This window comes from Tupaia chinensis, unplaced genomic scaffold (genome assembly GCF_000334495.1).
Source record: "Tupaia chinensis unplaced genomic scaffold, TupChi_1.0 Scaffold000118_1, whole genome shotgun sequence".
Lineage (NCBI taxonomy): Eukaryota > Metazoa > Chordata > Mammalia > Scandentia > Tupaiidae > Tupaia > Tupaia belangeri.
The window spans coordinates 1,285,204-1,311,112 of NW_006159584.1; the positions used below are offsets into that span (position 1 = coordinate 1,285,204).

The 25,909-nt window shown below is 35.8% G+C and overlaps 1 protein-coding gene across 11 annotated transcripts in view; it reads right to left on the reverse strand.

Moving 5' to 3' along the window:
- Positions 1–25,909, reverse strand: part of PCDH15 (protocadherin related 15) — a 781,066-nt gene that overhangs the window by 42,420 nt on the left and 712,737 nt on the right. For all 11 annotated transcript variants that reach the window (XM_027770259.1, XM_006144390.1, XM_006144387.1 and 8 more), the window contains 2 exons: positions 11,554–11,769; positions 8,774–8,862 (listed from right to left, as the gene is read on the reverse strand). In XM_027770259.1, the coding sequence (XP_027626060.1) occupies positions 8,774–8,862; positions 11,554–11,769 (305 nt within the window). The remainder of the gene's footprint in view (positions 1–8,773; positions 8,863–11,553; positions 11,770–25,909) is intronic.

Here is a 25,909-nt window from a genome sequence, read left to right on the forward strand (position 1 = left end):
TCTAACCAGCTTTCTTAGAATAAATGTTGGCAGGCAGAATGAATTAAAATATTAAATATTTCTTCCCTTGTCTAATAACATTTTTTAAAACATAAACTAAAAGTGTCAGTAAACAACTGGCTTATTTAACTCATTTATTCTCAAATCAGGTTATTTTAGTTAGATGTCCCTAAGTTTTCATTTATAGCATCACCTTATCCTTTTACCTACATGCATATCTTCAATTACTTTCAACAAGGACTTGTAGTATTAAAAAACGAAAGTGTAAGGGCTTTATTGAAATAATTTTACAGCTAAGACAGGTGTTTACTCATGGTTGTTTTACCTTTTTTTTTTTTCTTTAAAATTATTACAGCAGCCACTATTACCATTTGATGAGAATTTCTGACTTTGCATACTCAGCTCCCAAGAAAAGATGGGTTGGATTTTTAATTAGATTTGCCTCATGAGAAGCAATGTAACAGGATGAACCCACTCTGCTGCTGGCTGATAGATGCAGATAAAATTAAACCTCTGCTACTAGCTGTGTGAGTCTGGAAATTACTCAACCTTTTGAGTTCTTAAGAAACCCATCTGTAAAATGGGGGAAGTAATCATACCTCCTTCAAAAGGCCGCTGTGAGGAGTCAACCTCCATGAAGTGCACAAAACCAAACAAATACTAGGTGAGTCATACTTATGAGAGATTTGTTGTGATGGCTACATAAACTCTTCTAAGATTTCATGATTGTATGATCCTGCGTAGCTTTTTGTTGCAATAAATAGTTTATGTTTAATTAATATCAGAGGGAGCTCCACTCCAGGTACTTGTCTATATCTTTTTGAAATTCTGGCTAAAAGAATCTATAGGCATTGCCAAAGGCCAGACGAATACACAGACGGGCTTTTCAGACAGTCTGAACAGGGACTCTACACAGACCATAGCCTAAGTCATGCTGCAGGTCATGGTGCATACTGTTGGTTGCATCAGGTGGTAACTTCCTTATCATATCTCATAGGAAAAAAACATTTTCCCTGATCTGAAATTAAATTCAGAGATAGTGCTGCTTTCCCACCAGAAGTGGTTTGGTTTTATAAATTTTGTAACTTTTTTTTTTAACTTGTTATTTGTTTCTTCTGTTTTGGCCCTTTCCCTAGAAAGGTGAAGGTTAAGCTTGTGACTATTCTGTAATGACTCTAATAGGGTTTTGTTTGTTTGTTTGTTTTTAGAGATTATTGCTATAGGGTGCATGCTCTGGCCAGAAAGACAGAGAGAGGCAAAGAGACAGAAAGCAAGAAATCACCCCCCCAGGGGGGATGGTCACTCCACAATCCCTTCTCCTCCATTCTCCTCTTGGGATCTTGGGCATGCATGTAAACCACCTGGCGTGAGTTTAAGCCACCAGGTCCAGGACTCAAATCGTGGTCTATTACATGGGAGTCCAATGACATGGCCATTATGCCAACTGCTGGTCCCGCTATCTTAAACATTTAAAAGTAGGATTTTATTATTATATTTAGAGTTTATGTCATATTTTATGATTGGCTTCGATTTATTTTATAGCTATTACATTCCTATTACAGAAAACATAATTTTCAAAAATCATACTATTAAAATGGCTATGTCCATTATCTGATAAAAATTAGATCATCTGTGGTCATTCCCTGTTGATAACTTCTTCAATTTCAACTATATTGTTGTGCTAAGTATACTTAGAGAAAATTGGCATGTAATTGGCAATACTTAAAGCAATTTAGTTTCAGGATACAGCAACTGAAAAAGGCTATACAACTGAAGAAATTCTTAGAGTAACTGGTAGTGACCATATTGGATAGACAGTTTTAAGGACTTTCTATCTTACACAGAATGAAGCTTGAACTCTTTCAGGTGACCTATGCAGTTATATAAATTAATTTTCTTTCTCCATATCTGTATCTGTGTATTCCAGGCATTCTTCTGTAGCTGAGTCTTCCTAGCTGCAGTTCATTCTATCCTGGTAGTTGTTCCTCTCCTTTCCCATAGTCAAATGTCCTACTCCCTCACTTCATTCAGGTTTCTGCTCAGATTTCAGTTTGTTAGCAAGACTGTTCTTAGTCAATCTATACAAGATAGTACTTCCCTTCTATAATTTTATATTTGCTTGTTGTATTTATTGTCTTTACTATACTTACTACTACCCAGCAGCACATCTTTTAATTTATTAATATTGTTAACTTTTTTACCAGAGGGTGAATGCACTTGCCAGAGAGACATGGAGACAGAAACAGAGGGGAAAAAAGAGGGAGTAAGTACCCCCCAATAGGGCATGGTCATGATGTAATCCCTGTTCTTCCATTTCTCTATCCTGTTGGAACTTTGGACATGTATGTGCATTTGCCCAGCATGTTTTTCAAGCCTCTAGGGCTGAGATTTGAATTCCTACAGGCCATGTCGGCTCTAAGTCCCTTAACCAGTAGGTCATGGGGCCAGGCTCTATTGTTATTTTACATTCTTTTTGTATGCCCTAGAATATAAGTTCCATAATAGGGATTTTGCTTTGCTTGTTGCTAAATATAAGCACTGGGGCTTATGGCCAGTAACAACTTTGTTGTTGTTGTTAATAAAGTAATCCCAAGCTTTAAAATATGTAGGGTAAGATTAAAAGAATTTAATATACTGGCCTAAGATGTCCTTTCTAGTAATTGGTGGACTGGAGCTTAAGTCTTCAGAAATCAAAAGGAACTTAACCTTTTTTCTCAAAAGCAGATATTTATTACACTGACTTAAGGAAATATAAATGCAGACATTTGTCATTTATTGTTTCATAGGAGACTTTCTAATCTTCACCCTATAAATGTATTCCTTGACTAGATTTCTAAAGTATGTTTTGTAATCTGAATCCCAGGAACAATAAAATGATTACATAGACACATCCCAGGAGACGTATAAATAGTTTATGGAAATGAGGTTCTTCCATATCAAATCAATAACTACTTCAATAAAATCCTATTATAACTGAATTACCATGTTGTATGTAGAATGTAAGAGAAGCATTTGAGCAACTCTGAACCCTAAGTAATCCGTTCTAACTTACATTGTAAAACCGACCAAACTTTCTAAACTCTTTATACTGTTCAAAAATGCCTTTTCTGGGGCCAACAGGTGGTGTCGTGGTTAAGGCACTGGATTCCCACATGACCAACCTCAGTTCCATTCCAGACCTGGAAAATTGAAACTCACACAGGACATGCGTGCATGCCCATGATCCCAGGAGGAGAATGGAGGAGAAAGGCATGAGTGGCCATCCCCAGGGAGGTGATTCCTCACTTTCTCTCTATCTGTGTCTCTGGTGAGTGCATGCACCCTATAGCAAAAACTCTCTTTTTAAAAATGCCTTTTCTGTAGATTATTAAGGATTTAGGTTTTAGAATCCCAAATGCCTTTTGTTCATTTGGGCTTCATGTGAAGTAAAAGAATAAAGCAGGAAGATACAAAATAAAAACATTTCTTAGTTTCCTCTTTTGACTGTATTGGTAATTATTAGTTGGTTTTAGTAGGTGGCCATACTCTCGTACTCACAGCTGTTTTGTATACACCTTATTCTCATTTATACCTTATTTATAAGTAAAAAATTACAAAACTTACAAAGACATACATTCTAAGATGAATCTAAAATGCTTCAGAGCATAGATATGCAAGACAACCTGTAAGAGACATAGACCCTCATTGGAATTTGTATAATACAATAATTAAATTAAAAAGAGATGTGTTTAACTACCAAGGTGAGCTGGTCACTCTTATAAGCTTAAAATAACAAAAGTAATAGTAATTTTAAAAACTATAGGCTATTTAAGTCCATTCTAGGTAAGTGAGAAATAATCATTATCATCATGATAGCAGCAAAGACTTATTATTTTCTAAAACAGCATTCTAATTTCTAGGCACTGTATTGTTAGCTTTGAAAGTAGACTGATCTTATTTACAAAAACCTCCATTATGAAGTGGGTTTAACCGGTCATTAATTTTTCCTTTCACCAAGTCTCCCAATTTGTACTGATTTCATGTTCATTAAGGAAATTTTGCATTATGTTTTAGTCTCAAATATAGTTCTACCTGACAGTGAAACTAACAGTGATGGTCTCAAGCAATTCAAGTTTTTTATTTCATGAGATAAGGATGTCTCAGAAGAAATATAGAAAAAGCTCTGATGAGGATGTGGCTTGTCTAAGAATGTCCACAGGGAATAAATGTGTTTATTAGTCTGGCCAATGAAATAAAATACTCTCATACTTTATTAACTTTTGGCACTCTGCTGTCTACTTGAGTTACAAGTATTACATATATGAAAGGTTTTTAATAAATTCACAGAACATGTATATTATGAAAAAGCTAATTTTTAAAAATTTTCTTGCACTAAAATAACTCATACTAACCTGTTATGCCATATCTGAACAGGATCTATTGGGTCATCAGAAAAGTCATGACATGTTTTTCTATGCAAAAAATGTGTCATAACTTTCCTGACAACCCAATACTTTGAGGTACTAAGATGCATAATACATCAGTTTGAAAAGAGTCCTTACAGAGCAACATGAATTCTGCTACAGCAGAAGCAAGGACAAACATCAAATTTTGGCTAAACTTTGGGTACAAGAATGGTGAAATTGTTGACTTAGAAAAGTTTATGGGAGACAATGCCCCAAATAAATCAGCAGTTGACAAATGGATCATTCTTTTTGAAAAGAAACAAGACAATATTGACTGTGACAATGCAGTGGCAGACCATCCACACTAATATGTGAGAACTAATCTGGCGTGCGCCATAATTGAAGCCATAATTGACGAGTATCAATGAGTAATAGCAGAAACAATGCCCAACATCATACTCATCTCATTTAGCTCAGCTTACACAATTCTGTCTGAAAATGTAAAGTCGATCAAAACTTCTGTTCAATGGGTACCAAGACAGCTGCACCCAGATCAGCTGCAGACAAGAGCAGGGCCTCTGATGGAAATTTTAAACAAGTGGGATCAATATCCTAAAGCATTTCTTACAAGAATTGTAACAGGAGATTAAAGATGACTTGACCAGTACAGACCTGAAGACAAAGCAGGATTTGATCAATGTTAATCAAGAGAGAGGTGAAAGTTGACCAGTCAAAGTAAAAGGACCAATTAAAAGCAAAGAGCTTGACAACAGTACTTTGGGGATGTTCAAAGCATCATTAAGCCTCATGGTATTGATTTCTTACAGTCTTCTTCTCGAAAGTTTGGTGTCTTTGTTCTAACTTTCAAAATGAGTGCTAAATGTTACTCAGAGGTCACCCATATGTAATAGGATTAAAATGTGAAGGCCTAATTTCACAATTTGTACTCTATTACTAACCTATGCTCTTTTAATGGAATATTCAAAAGTTCTGGCGTCTTTCTACCTAAATCCACTAACTCAAACCCTACTTATATACAACACATACTTTCATTGATTGTAATTTCCATTGTTCTAGGTGCTTTATATAATTCAGTTCTCACAACAATCCTATAATACAAGTTTTATTAGCTCATAATATAAGTTTTATTAGCTCTTATGGGCAAATGGTGAAACCAAGGTTAGAAGAGATTAAATTATTGGGAACCAGCAGTTAGCGTAATGGCTATGTCGCTGGACTCCCACATAGTCGACCGCGGTTCACGTCCCGGACCCAGTGGCTTAAAACTCACGCCGGGCGCGTGTGCGTGCGTGCCCAAGATCCCAGGAGGAGAATGGAAGAGAAGGGATTGCGGCATGACCATCCCCCCTGGGGGGGTGATTTCTTGCTTTCTGTCTCTATGTCTCTCTCTGTCTGTCTGGCGAGTGCACGCGCCGTACAGTGAAAATCTCTCCCCCCCCAAAAAAAAGAAGAGATTAAATTATTTGCCCAAGTTCATGTTTCCGTATGATGTTACATAAAATCAAGTCTCTATTCACAATGATACATTTGTCTCAAGACCTGAAAATTGATTTTTTTATTTGTATCATCATATTAACATAAAGTGCATTAAATCCTTTATATTCCTATGAAATTATACCTTTGCTTTACCTTATTCTCTTTGACTTTCATAAATATTGTCTCCATAAAGAAGGGCAACATGATTTGCTTGTATAAAATGTCCATGCAATAAAAGGCATCTCGTGCCTACTCTATAACTGAAAATATAGCAGTAAAAACTAAATTTTCTAACTTTATGGAGATTATGTTCGGATTGGAAATTGATATATAATAATGTAGATAATTCTTTGAAGAAAAAGTAGACCAAAGGGTAGAAATTGAAGAAGGTACTGTCTCTTTTAGATAATGCAGTCAGAGAAAGCTGTCTCAATAAGTGACATTAAAGCAGTCAAGAGTTAGGCATAATTGGGAACCAGCAGTTAGCGTAATGGCTATGTCACTGGACTCCCACATAGTTGACTGTGGTTCGCGTCCCGGACCCGGTGGCTTAAAACTCATGCTGGGCGTGTGTGTGTGCGTGCCCAAGATCCAGAGAGGAGAATGGAGGAGAAGGGATTGCAGCGTGACCATCCCCCCTGGGGGGTGATTTCTCGCTTTCTGTCTCTAATGTCTCTCTCTGTCTGTCTGGCGAGTGCACATGCCCTATAGCGAAAATCTCTCCAAAAAAAAAAAAAAAAAAAGAGTTAGGCATAATTTAAGTTTTCAGGAAAAATCAGCTAGTATTTTGATCAAGGTTAAGCATATATATAAACTACTTCTGTACAAGTCAACAAGACACTGAATGATTGACCTTACAGTTATGAATGTTGATAATCACCTTCCCTATAAAACATTTTATGCGATGCCAAAAGGTTAAATTTTGTGCAAAACTCCAAAGTACTTGTTACAAAGCAAATACACTTTTCTTATAGAAAAATCACTTAGGCTTTAATTGGTGCTTATTGTATTTTATTTGATATACAATTACTAAAAGTTTAGCTCTCTATTTGAAGCTCCTTCTGATCATTTAAATATGGGGATATTTTGCTAGACAGAGGCAAATTGACAGTGGCATTTGACATCTGTCAACCTGAAATCATTAGAAGACATGGAAGAACAAACAAATGCTAAATATAAAAAGTATAAAATGATGGCATGCTTAGAATAGTTAAGGGTAAAATGGTGCAGGTACTTTAACAATCTTGGAAGCATTGGACTATTAGTGTTCAGTAGCTTAATAAATAATCACAACTAGATCTGTGTCAACAAGAGCTTATTCAGCTATGTGCAGTGTACACTGTTAAGAAGGCAGATGGGTATGCCATATATTTTAGATAATTACAAATAGGACCATTCTCATAACTAAGTGGTTAAAAGAGCTATATCCTACATAGCCAAAGTAGTTCAAGTCCCAGTCCCAGTGCCTTGAAAAACACACCCGTATATATGCACATATGTCCTTAATCCCAACAGGATGGAGAAATGGAGAAATTGACCATACCCAGTGGAGGATGGTTTCTTACTCTCCCTCTCTCATTCTTAAGCACATATGCCTTCTAGAAATACAAATGAAAAAAAAAAATCAGCCTTAACTTTTTTTTTTTTTTTTTAAGGATTTTTGCTATAGGGCACATGAACTCACTGGAGAGAGAAATAGATACAGACAGGAAGTGAGAAAACACCCCCCCTGGTGGGGGGGGGATGGCCACGCTACAATCCCTTCTCCTCCATTCACCTCTCGGAAGTTTAGGCATGGACACACCTGGCATGAGTTTTAAGCCACTGGGTCTGGGTCTCAAACTGCAGTCGACTATGTGGGAAATACAGCAATGTAACAATTATGTCATCCACTGGTCCCTTAACTTAGATTTTTAAAAAAACTTTAGTTTATTTTATTCTATTTATTTTTTTAAAATTTCATAGGGCACATCCACTTGCCAGAGAGAGACAGAGGGGTGGGGGGAGATGGCCACACTGCAGCCCCTTTTCCCCAGGTATCTGGGCACACACAGACATGAACCGAGTGTGATTTTCAAGTTACTGGGTCCAGGACTCAAACTATGCAGCTGGGCATATGAGATCTAGTGCCTTAATTTCTATGCCACCTGCTGGTCCAGTCTTAACTTAGTTTTATTTTTATTTTTTATATAAGATAAATTTTTGCTTATAGGGGGCATATGCTAACCAGGGACACAGAGAGAGAAAAAGTGAGAAATGAGCCCCCAGAAGGGATGGCATCCCCCAATTCCCTCTCCTCCATCGCCCTACCAGAATTTTGGGGATGCATGTACACTTACCCAGCATGAGTTTCAAGTCACTGGGTCTAAGACTTGAACTGTGGTCAGCCATGTGGGGAGTCCAGCACCTTGACCAGCATGCCACCTTCTGGCTCCACTTAGTTTTAAAAGAATAAGTTCTAGCTATCTAGATACACCATTTTGAGATATAACATATATCCTGAACTATCTGGATTCCTTTTTGAATAATTTGAGGGTCACAAAATTAAGAGATGAATACACATCATGAATGCTATGATTTCATACATGCACCATTTTGAAAGGTTTTTGATGCATCAAACTGAAGCATTCTGAATGGTAAGAGCTCACATACAATTTTAATTCTTACTCGAAAATAGTCTCAGAATCTTCACAGATTTCCAACAAAGCTACATATTTTGGGGAAAGAATAAGCTAAATTATTATTAAGATACCTTAAAATAAATGTAGTCTGTACATCGTATGATTAAAATAACCAACCATATTAAAATTATAGAAGGATCGAAATAAATACAGAAGTACACACACACAAAAAACAAACAAACAAAAAAACAAAAAAATGAAAAACATTACTCTGTCAGGTCTTCTATCTTCTTTTCCACTAGAGTAGGGGGCACATTAGAGACAATGACTTGCATATCCAGTTGATTGACCACAGAGACCTGAAAGAAAGAAAAGACAGAACTCAGTTTTTACTCACTAAAATTTCTATGCCTACTATTCATGGACACAATGGTTTCTCATTTCTAAATTCAGAATCATCATTTTTTTAATGATATAATCTCCACCAGATGTTGGAGATAAACAGAGAAGTTTGAAAATGATAAACAATTTGCTGGTTACCTAGAAGTGAAGTATCCTAAGTGATTTCAGCTACTGTTGTTTTGTGTTTGCCTGATTTCTTGGTTATTTTTAATTTAATTAATTAATTTATTTATTTTTAAGTTTGTTTTGCTTTTTTTATTTTTGGAGAGGTTTTTGCTATAGGGCACGTGTGCTCGCCAGACAGACAGAGACAGAGAGACAGAGAGCAAGAATTCGCCCCCCAGGGGGGATGGCCACACCGCAATCCCTTCTCTTCCATTCTCCTCTCAGGATCTTGGGCATGCATGCACACGTGCCCAGTGTAAGTTTTAAGCCACTGGGGCTGGGATGCGAGCCGCAGTCGGCTACATGGGAGTCCAGCGACATAGCCATTATGCTAACTGCTGGTCCCTTGTTTTGCTTTTTGGTTCCTGTTTTTTATTTTTTGCCATACGGCATGTGCAATCGCCAGAGAGAGACAGACAGAGACACAGAGAGGGAAAGTGAGAAATCACCCCCATAAGGGATGGTCATGCTGCTATCCCTCCTCCTCCATTCTCCTCTTGGGATTTTGGGCACACATGCACACATGCTCAGCGTGATTTTCAAGCTGCCAGGACTGGGATTTGAACTGTGGCCAGCCATGTGGGAGTCCAGCAGCTTATCTGCCATGCTAAATGCTGGCCCTGATTTCATGGTTATTTACTGAGATACTGAAGGTGACATTTTTGTTTTAAAACAAAACAAAACATTATAAGATGCCTTTTGGATTTTACATATTTTGAGAAATCATTTATTTGCTGTGACTGAGAATCGGAGATCTGGCAGCTTGGAATTATCTAGTCTGTGAGATCTCTATACAGTCTCCATGTTACTTTAGCCAGCACTGCAATTGTGTAAATGGAGAGGAACATACAGAGAAATTTACATAGGGGTCTAAAATGAGCTCATTTCTTCAAATTGAGTGTCTTTCTTCATAAATACATTTTGGATGATTTTAAAGGTGTATCTTAAAATTTTCACATAATAGTTATGAAGTTCAAATAAAATACCCACAAATGCCACATTGCATATATACCTAATACATATACACATAGTCTCTTTAGTTATATGTTCTTTGCATTGACTTTTATAATATTTTTATTTTACTTAGTCTAATGATATTATTTAGCTTTTAAGCATCACAATGTATATATCTGAAATAACAATAAGGAAAATTATAATCTGATTTTGCATAAGGTTTATAGATCCAAATTTAATCAATAATCTATGGCACTCTTAATGTCTTTGATGTCCAAGCTTCTTGGCTTGGTCTGACTGTGTTTATTGTAAATTTGCCGTTACAAACACAAATTGCTGGAGGACATTCTGCCCTTCTATCCACTACAATACAGTAATTGGTCCTCCCCCTTATTAAAGAAGAAAAATATTATTCATTGATGTCTATATGTTCATGAAGCTTAAATTTGTCCAGTGAACTAAACTGTGAAAGATGATGAGGTATTTAGACATTAAACAAAAAAAGGCAACCTATACTGGGGTATGTCTTTATGTGACAAGTATTTCCAAGAATAATTCCACTTAAAATTTTTACTAGATGTATCAAAGTCCAAAGTCCAAATAGCTTACACTTCCAAGTTGGTAGAAATGTCACAGGATATATGCATTGGTGTTGAGTATTTTGGGTAAAAGTTCATATCAAAGGGCCTTGGAAAAGATCTATCACTAAATCTGTGCCCAGTCTAAAAGAAAGTCAGAATAGAAAAGTGAAATTACTGACTATAGACAAGTATTGGGTTGTCAGAAAAATCATGATGCATTTTTTTGCATAGAAAAACATAGAAGGAATACATTATGACTTTTCTGACAATCCAATCTATCCTCCTAAAGGACCACTTATACCATTAATGAAGATTTTGATAAAACAAGGAAATCATATCTATTCGAAAATATATTTTTGCCATATTTTCTTTAGTTTTCTCTATTACAAAAGGCTAAAAATAATTTAAACTATAATAATAATTTTGTATATTTGAATTTGTTACCTCAGCCAACTCTGTATTAAAAGACAAATCTCGGGACCAGCAGGTGGCATGGCAGTTAAAGGTGCTGGACTCTTACAAGCTGACTGCAGTTCGAGTCTTGGACCCGGTGGCTTGCTTTCTCTTTCTCTGTCTCTCTCTCTAGTCAAATTAAAAACATCAAAATTAAATAAAGAATTATTTAAAAAGAGACAAAATCTCCAAACCAAATAGAGATCCAATGTTTATATTGCTATCACAATCACACACAATCATGCATATAAAACATTGCTGTATTTCCCAAACATAAAAATTCTAGCAACCGTAAGTCAATTCCATGTATTACACACATACGTACATCTATATTAACTTCTTAAGTCATATCCATTAACATTCTGTATGAAAAATAATGATATTTATGTTTTTCCAAAATCTGTTTTCATAATCATAATAGCTCTTTGAGTTGAAAACACTGGCCGCTGGCTGGAATTGTAGGAACCTCCTTTATCTGAAGGTTTATCTACTTACAAGTACATCTGCTTTGCCGCTCAGTCCTTTCCCATAGTCATCAGTTGCGATAACTTGAAACTTGAAGTAGGATCTCCTCATATTATGGAAGAGCATAGCAGTTTTGATAAGCCCTGTGTATGTTTCCACCACAAAGCCTTCCTTTCCCTCTTTAATGGGCGGGATTATGAGTCTGTATGCCATGGCACTATAATTACCAGTATCTTTATCAGTAGCCTAAGAGAGGAAAAAATAAAGATTATAAACAAACAGGAAAAGGAATAACCTTTATTAAAAGGCATATATCTGTAAGAGTGATGTTTCTTGTGACAAAGCAACAACATCAAGCCCTCCTAAAGTCTATCTTTTCTGGATATCATGATGTAGATGTACAGACTTGGTGTCCACATTGTTAAATAGCTGTCACTAAAGATGTCTACTGAATTGTGAATTCCAAGTACATCAACTCTAACAGAGTTGATTGGATAAAATTTTTGGCTGAAATGTCTTATGGCTTCAACTTTTGGGTTTGGTTGAATGATAGAGTTGGTTGTTTACCTAACAGTATTTTGGCATAATAGGTACTTCAATTGTGGTTTTGATTAGTATATAGTTTAAAGGGGATAAACTTAAGACTACAATGATCTCAAATGACATAAGAACAATCAAAGTTCAGAGCTTTTAGCAAATAAATTAAAAAATACATGAAGAGATCCTAATTAATGCCATACCATAGAGAAGATTAGAATACTAATTCAACTTCCTACTTCATTATCCTGTATCCTGATTAACTACATTTGTACCTGGTGGTAGGTACTTATAATCTATGGGTTATAGCTTATTACCATTTAGAATTAAAAAGTAGTAACTTGTTACTTCAAGTTTATTTTGGTATGATTTTACATAAGCTATAATCAGAATATATGACTGGCATTATGACCTTCTACTTAAGGGAAATTTTTTCAGAATGCCAATCTTAGAATTATTGTATAGTGAAATATTTAAAGATGGTAGATGGGAAAATCTTAGAATTTACACAAGGCTATATGTATCATATTATGATACTAGACAAGTTATATATATATTTATAGTAAATATTATTGTCATTATCTAGTGATTCTTATTTTAGCAGTGCTTTTATTATTATTAAACATCATATATAAAGCATTTATAATTACCATTATGATGCTAAATTTTTTACAAAATATGATCTTATTTAAGAAAAAGAAAAAAACTGATAATAAATTATTTCAATTATTATTATATAAATATTTGCTATCCAATAAAACTTTCTGGGATGAAAAATAAATGCTCCAAATCTGGGGCTAGCAGGTGGCATGGCGGTTAGGGTGACTGAATTCCCACATGGCTGACTGCAGATTGAATTCTTGACCCGGTGGCTTAAAAATTGCTCTGGGCGGGAACCAGAAATTAGCGTAATGGCTATGTCTCTGGACTCCCACATAGTCGATCGCGGTTCATGTCCTGGACCCGGTGGCTTAAAACTCACGCCGGGCGCGTGTGCGTGCATGCCCAAGATCCCGAGAGGAGAATGGAGGAGAAGGGATTGCGGCGTGACCATCCCCCCTGGGGGGTGATTTCTCACTTTCTGTCTCTATGTCTCTCTCTGTCTGTCTGGTGAGCGCACGCACCCTACAGTGAAAATCTCTCCAAAAAAAAAAAAATTGCTCTGGGCGTGTGTGTGTGTGTGTGTGTGTGTGTGTGTGTATACTCAAGATACCAGGGAGAAAATGGAAGAGAAGGGATTGTGGTGTGGCCATACCCTGTGAGAGGGTGTAGTCTCTCACTTTCCCTCTCTCTGTCTGTCTCTCTCTGATGAGTGCACAAGATTTATGGTAAAAAAAAAAACAAGAACAAACAAACAAAAAAAAGCTTCCAAATCTACTCTGGCACTAATGCGGCTAAGAAACTAAAGTTTAGTCTGACTTCATTTAAATTAAATTTAAGTAACCAAAATCTGTCTATTAATGGTAAGGTTGGGATGCAAATGAGGACATTAGAAATAACAGTAAATGTGCACTAAGGTATGTATGTGCCTGACCTAGCCTCAGATTCTATACATATTCTGAATCATCTCAAACATTACTCGATAACCCTATTCATCAATTAGAAAATGAAGCATAAACTAAACAACCCATATCTCAAAGTGATATGGGCTCAGGATCAATTATTTTATGTATTTTCTAAAGAATTAAAATTCTCAGCTTTGGGAGCCAGAAGACAGTGTAGTGGTTACATCACTGGATGCCCATATGACCAACTGTGGTTTGAGTCTGACCTGGTGGCTTGAAAATCACTCCAGGTGTATGTGCATGTGTGCCCAAGACCCCTGGAGGAGAATAGATTGTGGTTTGGCCAACCCCTTTGGGGGTGGATTTCTCACTTTCCCTCTTGTTGTCACTGTCTCTGTCTCCCTGGAGAGCTCATATGCCCTATGACAAGAACCTCTTTAAAACATTCTCAGCTTTAGACAAAAGGAGATCAAATTATTAGTTCATTTCATTAGATGTTCTCTATTGGTTCCAGCATGGCAGAGCTCAGTTTTACCAGGTTTAATTCTCTCTCTCTCTCTCATTTTTTTTGCAAGCCTTGAATCACAAGGTTTATTTATTTAACAAAGGAAAGCATCAAAAATAAAAAGCATATTCCCAACTAAAATTAAGCTCAGAGTCTTAGTCAAGCAATCCATGACATTTCTTCTACACACTAGGAGCAAATTTAGGACTGATGCCAAATCAGTCAAAGATTCCATTGCGTATTGTCCCATGGCTTCTGATCAACATAGGCACTGCCCTGGAAAATATTTATTTTTTACTGTTAATGTAAATTTTATTGAGGTATAATAAGTAGACAAAAAATATGTACAACTCATGTATAGAGTTTGATACATTTTTGCAAAATGTACACCTCCCTGTGGGCAGCAGCTACATCAAAAAACAAAACAGCAGCATTTCAGAAGGTCCTTTATGACCTTACCGTCATAAACAACTTTCTCAGGGAAACACTGTCCTGATACAACATTGTTGATCAATTATCCCTATTATTAAATTTTATTTTTGAGAGAGTTTTAGTATAGGGTGCATGTACTTGCTGGAGAGACAAAGAGACAGAAAGCAAGAAATCACTTGCTTTGGGGCTGGCGGGAAGAGATGGCTATGTCACAATCCTTTCTCCTCCTCTTGGGATTTTGGGCACATACTCAAACACACACACCCCTGGCATGAGTTTCAAGCCTCCAGGTCCAGAACTCAAACCACAGTCAACCACATGGGAGTTCAGTGCCTTAATCATTACGCCACCTGCTGGTCCCTAAACTTTATACTGACAGAATTAAAAAACAGGTTCAGTTTTCTTTCTAACTTCTTGCATTCCATTTTGTGTTGTGAGATTCCAAGCACTTATATTTTCTGTTAAATCCTATACAAAAACATAATTAAGTTAGAAAAATAAAGATATTACTATAAAATCTTACTCATCACTTGGTCTGTTAAACTATTTCACATAATTCCTACTAATAAACTTTCTATTTCAATAAATGAATATTTCTGCTTTCTAATAATATTCTTAATTTATGAAATTATTATAACTGTAAAATAGTGATATTTCATTTTAAATATATGAAAGTGTTGTATTTAACAGATCTTTTCTGAAGCAAAGAATCATTTAATGCCAAACCAGATGTAGAATTTTAAGTCATATTTATTTTAATTCAGAAATATGTATTTTTATCTTTTTTAATATTTGGAGCAAGTACTCGAAAATAATATAAACTATTTTTAAGTGGTACTTTTGCTATAGAGCCCATGTGATCAGTGAAGAAACAAAGAGAGACAGAGAGATGGAAAGCGAGAAATCACCCCGCCAGGGTGGATGGCCACAACGCAGTCCGTTCTTCTCCATTCTTCTCTTGGGATTTTGGGCAAACAGGCACACACACCCAGTGTGAGTTTTAAGCTGACAGGTCCAGAACTTGAACCACAGTCAACTATGTGGGGGTCCAGCAACATAACCATTATTCCATTTGTAGGTCCCAAAAATTATACATTTTTAAAAATATTATATTTATTACAGTTTTAGTAAAACATAAAACTTTACTATCACATGTAGATTGTGGAGTAATGATTCCCCTTTGATTACTGTATTTTTTAAAATAAGCATAATATGAACAGTCTTCAAAAATTCATGGGAAATGCATCTTATTAAAAATAACTCTGTATACATTTCTAATAATTTGCATAAAAATAAACACTTTTTTTCAATAATTATCTTTTTTATATTTTTTAATTTGGGAAAAGGTGCTCCTTCCTTTAGGACTCTGGGCACACATGCACACGGGCCTTGTGTTATTTCTCAAACCACCAGGTCCAGGAGTTGAATTGCTCAGTTGGTCCTCAGTATCCAGCCCCCTTAACTACTATGCCATGAGCTGACCCTTTCTATGAGTTTTTTTTTTCTTTTAGAGAGATTTTTGCTATAAGGCACATCCTCTTGCTGGAGAGACGGAGAGACAGAAAGTGAGAAATCATCTCCCAGAGGGAATGGCCACACTGCAATTCCTTTTCCTCCATTCTCTTTTTGAAATTTTGGGTGCAAATATGCCCAGTGTAAGTTTCAAGCATCTGGGTCCAGGACTTGAACCATGTTTGGCCATATGAGAGTCCAGTGACATAACCATTATGCCATCTGTTGGTCCCTTTACAATTTTTTTTAAAGGACTTTTATACTCTTTGGGATTTCAATGATCTCCTTTCAGAAAATATTCAGGTTGGATGCCTAGGTCATTAGAATCTTTTCACATCTCTCCTTCTCTCATGTATAGTTGAACACTAGTACATTAAATAGTGAATGATGAAAATTCTGCTGCGTGCCATACTTATGAACAATTTAGGAAATTTTCAAGTTTAATTCTGAATCTGCTTAATTTATAATAAATAAATGGCTTAGGACCTAAGCTTATCTATAAGCTGTGATTCTGATTGGTGTGAAGAAAGTATTACAATTATAAACAGGTAAAAACCAAATGTTCTTATAATAAAATCAATTAAGACATATTTAAATACATACTGAGTCACATCAAAAATATCTTTTTCAAAATTCAGAGCTCAATTTTCTTTTTCATTTTTTTTTTTTTTGGAGAGGTTTTTGCTATAGGGCACTTGCGTTTGCCAGAAAGACAGAGAGAGACAGAGAGACAGAAAACAAGAAATCACCCCCCAGTGGGGATGGCCACGCTGCAATCCCTTCTCTTCCATTCTTCTCTCGGGATCTTAGGCACACAAGCACACGGGTCCGGCGTGAGTTTTAAGCCACCAGGTCAAAAGGACTCAAATCACGGGCAACTACATGGGAGTCCAGCGACATAGCCATTACACTAACTGCTGGTCCCCAGAGCTCAATCTTCAATTAGAGTTAATGTGTGAAAAGTGAGAATTGTAGTACAGTGTATTGTATTTATCTGCTTTCTACTTTTAATAATTTAAAATTTACTTTTTGGGTTTTTTTTTTTTTTTTGTAATGCAGCTCAGTTAGGTAGACTCTAAAGTCATGTGTGACTTTAAAAAAAGTAAGCACTTGGGAACCAGCAGTTAGCATAATGGCTATGTCGCTGGACTCCTACGTAGTCGACTGCGGTTCGCGTCCTGGACCCGTTGGCTTAAAACTCATGACGGGCGCATATGCGTGTGTGCCCAAGATCCTGAGAGGAGAATGGAGAAGGGATTGTGGCATGACCATCCCCCCTGGGGGGTGATTTCTCGCTTTCTGTCTCTATGTCTCTCTTCTCTTTCTTTCTGGGGAGCGCACGCGCCCTATAGTGAAAACCCCTCCAAAAAAAAAAAAAAAAGTAATCACTGAGTTTCACATTTCTTAATCATAAAGAGAGTAGAATAATACTAAAGAAATATTTTAAGATTTTATGCACACACAAACATGGCTAAGTACAATATAAATATTACAATGATCTAAAAACTCTTCTCATAATATTAAAAATGTTTAGTATTTCCACAGATAATGTTTATCAATGAATATTCCATTTTAATCACTCAATTTAGATGTTCATAACTTCAGACATATTACCACAAAATTGTAACTTTCTTAACAAAATAATAGATTAATCAATTTCACATGAATGCATGTACTTTGCTCCCTAAATATTTTCTTTTCTAGTTCTCGTTACTTCTTCCAGATCACATTTTAATCAACCTTGCTAAATTTCTATCTGAGGGACTAGCAGAAGGTGTAATGGTCACATTGCTGGATTCCCACATAGTCAACCGTAGTTCGAGTCCTGAACCTGCGGCTTAAAACTCACACCAGGTGTGTGACTGTGTGTGCTCAAGATCCCAAGAGGAAGAAGGGATTGTGATGTGGCCATCCCCCCAGGGGCCGATTTCTCTTTCTGTCTCTATCTCTCTGGTGAATGCACATGCCCCATAGCAAAAATCTCTCTTAAACAATGTGAATAAAACCCATGTTATTTATGAATTTACACAACTCTACCCTTCTTGTTGCTAGATATGGGAGGGTTAATATCTAGCTCTCAGTCTACTTCTCCTTTATAAATTTCTCCATTCATGTAGTTGACACATCCAGCAACTTATCTTCAAAATCTTAGGCATGAATACCTTTCATTAGTTTCTGAACCACCCCACTGCATCAGTTCAATTCCACAGTCACATTTATATTTTGCCTTTTGGAGATTTTGTTCTCAAGGAAACACTCCATCTCAGCAAGCTTGAACTTTAGCCATGTCTTCTGTCACACTCAGTGATATCACACTCTTTGATATCAAGAAAGTGTCAGTTCCATAAACTCCCTGTTTGTTTTCATAGTTTCAGGGCTTGTGTCCTTTCCTTCTCTATCATAAGAGACACAGCTGGTCACTTTGTTCACATGTCTGCCTTTCCACAACAGCTGGGCCTTTCTCTTTTTGGAACAATTTGACCATCAATTTATTTCTGGTGACTTAAGAGTGAAGAGAAAAAAATTAAATAATAAGGCAGACTAATGTTATTGCAAACCCGTGGTCTCTGAATTCAACTGTGCCTTTATTCTATGCAGGAAATCTGGGCTATATTTAGTAAGTTCTCTATCTCTAAGAGTTCACCATTTTTGTCACAGCCCCTTTCTATCTCCCCCAGAGATAATGAAGTTCTAATTCACATAAAAATTGATGATATCTCTGCCAGCAGATGGCATAGTGGACTCCCACATGGCCAGCTCTGGTTCCAGTCTCAGACTAAGTGACTTGAAATCCATGATGGCATATGTGCATGTGTGCCCAAGATCCCAGGAGGAGAATGGAGGAGAAGGAATTGTGGTGTGGCTATCCCTCATGTGGGGTGATTTCTCACTTTTCCTATTTCTGTCTCTGTCACTCTTTCCAGCAAGTGCATATGTCCCATGGCAAAAAATGTCTGAAAAGAAATTGAGGATATCAACTTTGAGATCTCACAATTTCTCATCGTTTAACTATAAAAGTACACACATACATGTATGTATATATGTGTGTATATATGTATATATGTATGTATACATATGCGTGTATATATGTATATATACATACACACATATATAAATACACACACATATGTTTACTCTTTAAAATTTTTATTTTCAATTGGCACATGTCTGTAAATGTGCCAATTGTACATGTTTGTGTGGTATTTCATAGCATAAATACTAAATGTAAGGATCAAATCAGAGTGATTAACATATCTACTACCTCAAACATTTATCATTATTTTGTTTTGAGAACATTCAAAATCTCTTCTTCTAGCTATTTGGAAATATACAATGAATGATTGCCAACTATAGTTACCCTTCTGTGCTATAAACCACTAGAACTTGCTATTTTCAGCAAATCTCTGAGGAGCAGCTGACATTTCTCTCCCATTGAAGGTTCTTGTGCCTTGATCTGAAATCCCTCCCATCTCTCTGCATTTAATGATTCATCAGCTTCATTTATCTTGTCCTTTAACCATTTCCTTTACAGACAATAAAACATGGGGTGTCCCTCTTATTCAGACAAAATAAAACTTTTCTTTTACTCTATATGCACTTGTGGCACTATCCTTAAAATTTCTACAATTAATTGTTTCATAGTTACGCTCTTGAAAATTTCTATCACTGTCTCCAATTCCTTACCTCACGATTATCCCTTCACTGAAGGCCAGATATCTGCCCCTGTGATGTCACTGAATCTGCTTTAGACAGTGATTGCAGCTGGGCTCAGGCTCAGATGAGAAACAGGTCCAGAGCTCTTTAAACTACAAAGTGCTTTTAGGCGATTTGTATAATGTTGTTGCTCTCTCTGCAGTTTGCTAACATCTATTCAGTATTTATAATGTGTGAGGTGCATGGTATATTTTCTCATTACCTCATAATATTCTTTTTTACTGAGTAAGTTCTATTGTTATTATTTTATAGGTGAAGAAATGGGGCAGAGAGATTAGTAACTTGCTCACAATCACACAGATGGTTGACGGTATAGGAGGAAGACTCTCTTTAAACCCACTAGGTGCAATATGTCATAATGTTGAAAACAACAGCAAATCCTGGATAAAATATCCTAAGAATTCTTTCTAGATGTATTAGGAGATGAAAATAAAATAATACACATGCAGGTCAAAATTCAGTGTTTTAGACAGAACACTATGTCCCCCCCACATCCTTACATTGAAAGAAAATTCTCAAAGTTATGGGATTTGGAGGATGGGACTTTGGGAAGTGATCAGGTCACAAGGGCAGACTCTCTTAAATGGGATTAATGCCCCTATAAAAGAGGCTCTGCAGAGCTGTGAGGACACAATGGAATGACAGCTGTCTATTAACCAGGAAGCAATCCTTGACCTTGGATTTCTCAGCCTCCAGAACTATGATAAATTCCCATTTAGACAAGCTACTTAGTCTATGGTAATTTGTTACAGCAATCCAAATGGAAAAGTGAAAGTAAGAATGCAAACATCTTAGACTGACATGGCTCTCACTTAGATGGATTTTGCCTGAACTGGGTGAACTTAGAATTTGCTTCACCTGGTTTTGAATAGCTCAGAGACCAGGAGGCAAGGTGCAAGGTTTATTCATAGAAATGAATCTAATAAAATTCCCCTGCTCAGTAAGCTGAATTCTCACTGTAAGTGTAAAGGAAAAATATTTTTTTCCCCATAAAACATGGCCATCATCACCCCAAATTCACAAAGAAAATTGTTAGGTTTACGCCCTGAGATAGAGTGCAATGGGAGCTATTGTACTTCCTTAAGATCCATAACCAAATACAGGGTCTCTTGTAAGTATGTAATGGCTATTTGCATAGCATCAGTTTGCCCAACTTAAAAAGAAGTTATAATATTCTGAGATTATAAAGTCAATGATCCAAAACTCCACCTGAATAAAGTGGACAAAATACAACTTGAGAATTTAGTAAAACTGATCTATAAGATAAGACTGAACAAAAAACGTACTTTTCCAAAAACCCACCTCTACACATAAATTGATTCTAAGAAATAAAGTTGCAAGGCAGATGGAAAGTTAGTGTAAAATAATTCTCAAAACAAACAAGAAACCAAATATCACAAAAAAATTTAGAGAGATAAAAATCAAACTTAAACACAGAGACTTTAGATATCTAAATTAGTAGAAACACCATATAAATCAAGTATGTTTAACACATTTCAGTAAATAATATGAATCTTTAAAAACATGAATGATGATAAGACTGAGAAGAGAGAAACTATTTTTAGAAATGATAAATTTTAAAAAATTAAACTAGAATTAGAAATGTAAAGATGGAATTGGCAGCAGACTAGGCATATCTGACCAGGAAGTTAGCAAACTGAATGATAGGGCAAAATAAATGATTCTGAGGCTTTCATGAAGCTTCAATATGGAAAATCTTTTTTAAAAAGTTCGAAATACAAAATTTGTAGTGAGAATGGGAAATACTTGATTAGTGTTTCAGAATGAAAAAAAAGAACAGAACAGCATTTTCTAAAACCACTTGAAGAATGCTATCTACATATTTTAAAAGCCCAACAAACACAAACAGCATAAATAAAAAATAATCCATTTCTAGAACCCACACCTCACATGGAAACTACAGAACATCCTATACCTCACCCCAAGTCCAAAGTGGAATCTTAGAAGGACTTACATTGTGAGGCCTGAAGATGGTGTGATGGTTAAATGCATTGGATTCCCACATGGCCGACCATGGACCGAGTCCTGGACCCAGCGGCTTGCTTCTCTTTCCCTTTCTGTCTCTCTCTGGTAAAATTAAAAAAGAATAATAACAAAGGGGATTAAAAAATAATTCTTTAACAACAACAAAAAAAAAGGACTTATATTATAAGTAGACTGACAGTTGACTTCCCAAAGGCAAGGGCAAAAAGCAGATGATAGAGAAAAGATATTTTTGAATTACTGAGAGAAAATAATTGTCATTTTAGAATTCTAGACCTAATAAAAATGTCTTTCAAAAACAAGAGTATAAGGAATACATTTTCAGACATTGAGTTAGCTAGGAAAGAACCTCAATGAAAGAAATGTGATTCCAGCTAAAAGAGTTAAGATGCAGTAAGAAATGAAAAAAGAAACAGAAAAGAGGTAAATGGGTAAGTAAATCATATAAACATAGATCTACAACACCAAAATTATATTGTGCTCTCTCTGGTAAAATTAAAAAATAATAATAACAAATGGGATTAAAAAATAATTCTTTAACAACAACAAAAAAAAAGGACTTATATTATAAGTAGACTGACAGTTGACTTCCCAAAGGCAAGGGCAAAAAGCAGATGATAGAGAAAAGATATTTTTGAATTACTGAGAGAAAATAATTGTCATTTTAGAATTCTAGACCTAATAAAAATGTCTTTCAAAAACAAGAGTATAAGGAATACATTTTCAGACATTGAGTTAGCTAGGAAAGAACCTCAATGAAAGAAATGTGATTCCAGCTAAAAGAGTTAAGATGCAGTAAGAAATGAAAAAAGAAACAGAAAAGAGGTAAATGGGTAAGTAAATCATATAAACATAGATCTACAACACCAAAATTATATTGTGTGTGTGTGTGTGTGTGTGTGTGTGTGTGTTTTAAAAAAAAGATAGGGCTGGCCCTGAAGCACAGTGGTTAAGCACTGTGTGTAGGGAGCTGTTTCCCATATGGCCAACTGCAGACTGGGTTCCCAGTGGCTTGAAAAACACATTGGGTTCCTGTAATGTGTGCCCCAAATTCTGAAGGGATTAAGAAATGGAGGAAAAAGGATTATGGCATGACCACATCCATTGGGGAAAGCTTTAACTCTCTCTCTTCCTCTCTGGTGAGTACATGTGCCTTTTAGCAGGAAAAAAAAATAATAATTGGAGAGATTTTTGCTATAGGGAGCGTGTGCTTGTCAGAAAGACAGAAAAAGAAAGAGAGACAGAAAGCGAAGAATCAACCACTAGGGGGATGGCCATGCCACAATCCCTTCTCTTCCATTCTCTTCTCAGGAACTTGGGCATGCACGCACATGCACTCGGCATGAGTTTAAGGCACTGGACCCGGGATTCAAACCACGGTCGACTACATGGGAGTCCAGCGGCATAGCCATTATGCCAACTGCTGGTCCCCCCCCAAAAAAAAAAATTTATAAAGAGTAATATATTAAATTAAATCTAAATTGGAATGGAGGTTACTGGAGTTATATGTCCTAAGACAATTAATAATGTTCAGAAAAGGTGACATTGTTATTTTTAGGTACAACACGTGTGCTAAAATTTCTAAGGTAACACTTGTTTAATATAAATAAAATGTGTACTCCTCAAATAATCTAGGGATCCAAAATCATATTAAAATAACATAAAAAAGAAACCATGACAAAGAAAATCAAAATAAAACGATGGGGGAAAAACATACTTGTAATTACAACAAATGTAATTCATCTTTTAAAAGATAAAATGAATCACACTGGATAGAGTACATTCTGCTTTATGGTACAAAATATGCTTTATAGATAGAAACTGGGCAAGGTGGCATGCACTTGTAATCTCAGCTTCTAGGAAGGCTGAGTCAGGATGTTTTTGAATTCAATGCCAGCCTGGACAACATGTGTTTTTATTTTTATTTTTTAATTTTGCTATTGGGTGTGTGTGCTCAGTGGAGAGAGAGACAAAGAGAAAGTGAGAAATCACTCCCCCCTCAGGGGATGACTATGTGACATTCTCATCTCCTCAGGATTTTGGGCACACATGCACATAAGGATGGCATGTTTTTCAAGTGGCCAGGTCCAGGATTTGGACTAAACAGGCATGTAAGCTGCCTTAACCATCACTCCACCTGGTTGATCCAAGGCAACATGTCTTATTTTATTTATTTATTTATTTATTTATTTATTTATTTATTATCCCTTCTTCTTCATTCTCCTCCCAGGATCTTAGGCATGCTCATACATGTGCTGGAGTGATTTTCAAGCCACCAGGTCCAACACCTGAGCTGTGGTCAGCCATGTGGGAGTCCAGCAATGTAACCACTATGCCATCTGGTCTAGAGTCAATAAGTCTTAATTTTTCATTTTTTTTAAGGAAGAAAAATGATTAGATTCATAAGTCAAAATTAATTCATAATTTAATTGGAAATTAATTTATTTTAAGGTAAAAGTGTACCTTTCTAGCTTTTTTACAGTAGTAGTGAATAAAAAACTGATATTTTAAAGTTCTGACAGCATTACAAGTTAGGACTGATGCATACTATTTGGCAAAGAAGAACCAGTATAAAAGAAAACTATTGCTTGAGCTGCAGCAGGGATAAAGCAAGACAGCCATGTGATTTTTTTTCTAAATTCTATAACCTGTTCATTATAACCAGTATTATTTTCTTAAAATTTAAAGAAAATTCACAGAGGTATCCTAGTAAGCCATTCATAAATAAAAAATGGAAAATTTTCATAATTTATCATCGATAAAGAGTAATAAATGAATATCTAACAAATTTGGTTAAATTAGTGCTAAAAATATAAAACTGACTGACTATGGAAACTCCACATGAATCAATTTTACTAAAGAAACAATGCCATTTTTAATTCTATCAGCTTCTGTATTATCAAAATATTATACTGGGTTCATGACATAGTCATTAATACCTGTAAAGGTGACCCTGAAGGATTTGATTCACTGACTTTTCGAAGTTTCTTTACTGAATTAGATCAAGAATGTCATATCTAGAGTTGTTTTTTAAAAATAAAAGCCAGAAATTAATATTGGAATTATACTTGATGTAATTATATTTTTAAATGACTGCATAGATGTAAGCAACCACTTGCCCATTTCTAAGACCTCATCTGGAATTTTAATCCATACAGGTGCCCAACATTAAGGGAAAATCACCAAATAATTGCCTCTATCATACAGGGGAGTAGGGGAGACCATTAATTTTCTAACGGCCTAAATAACCGTTCCCCTCTGTTGCCTAAATGAATACTATGGATGCAGAAATATTAGTGGAATAATTAGGGATGGCCTAAGAACTTCCAAATCCATTAAAGTCCAATAATGTTCCATTTAACTTTAGCTTCTCAATTAGACCCATTTTAACATTTAACAGCACTGAAAGCTCACTTTCTCTGAAACGGAGTGAAAGTGTTATAGAATACCAGAATAAAAATCCTCAAGTCTTACATTTCCACCTACTAATGCCACTATGTCAAGCTGTGTTTGCAAGGGGCAAAAAGAACACAGCTTTGGCATCTTAGAATTACTTTAATGTGACTCATATTTTAGGAACCAGAAAGAAACCTCATTATAAAGTCCTTAAAGACAAAATATCGAGGATATGACAAAATTTAAATAAAGAAAGATTTAGGTACATTGATCTATTTATAAAGCTATTTAAGACTTCTGCAAAAACAGAGAGAGAAAAAAAATTTAAATAAGAACACTTACTGTTTGATTTTGCATATGAATACCAAAAGTGACTACAGTACAATATTAATCATTTCTAATTTTATTTTATCTTTTAAAAGAATTATTTTATTGAACTTTATTTATTTTTTATTTATTTAAATTTGACCAGAGAGAGAAAGAAAGAAAGGGGGGTGGGTAGAATGAGAAAGCAAGCCGCCAATTTCAGGATTCCAACCAAGGTCGGCCCTGTGGGAATCCAGCGCCCCCAACCACCATGCCTCCTGCCAGCCCCAATAATTTCTAATTTTAACATGTCTTAATACCATTTGTGCAGGTGGAAGATTTCCACCTACAGAAAGATGATTCTAAACCCCTACCTCACCTTTGACAAAAATCAAGTCAAGGTGAATCAAAGATCTAAATCTAAAACCTCAAACTATAAATCTGCTCCTAGAAATCTCTGGGAAACTTTGGGAGA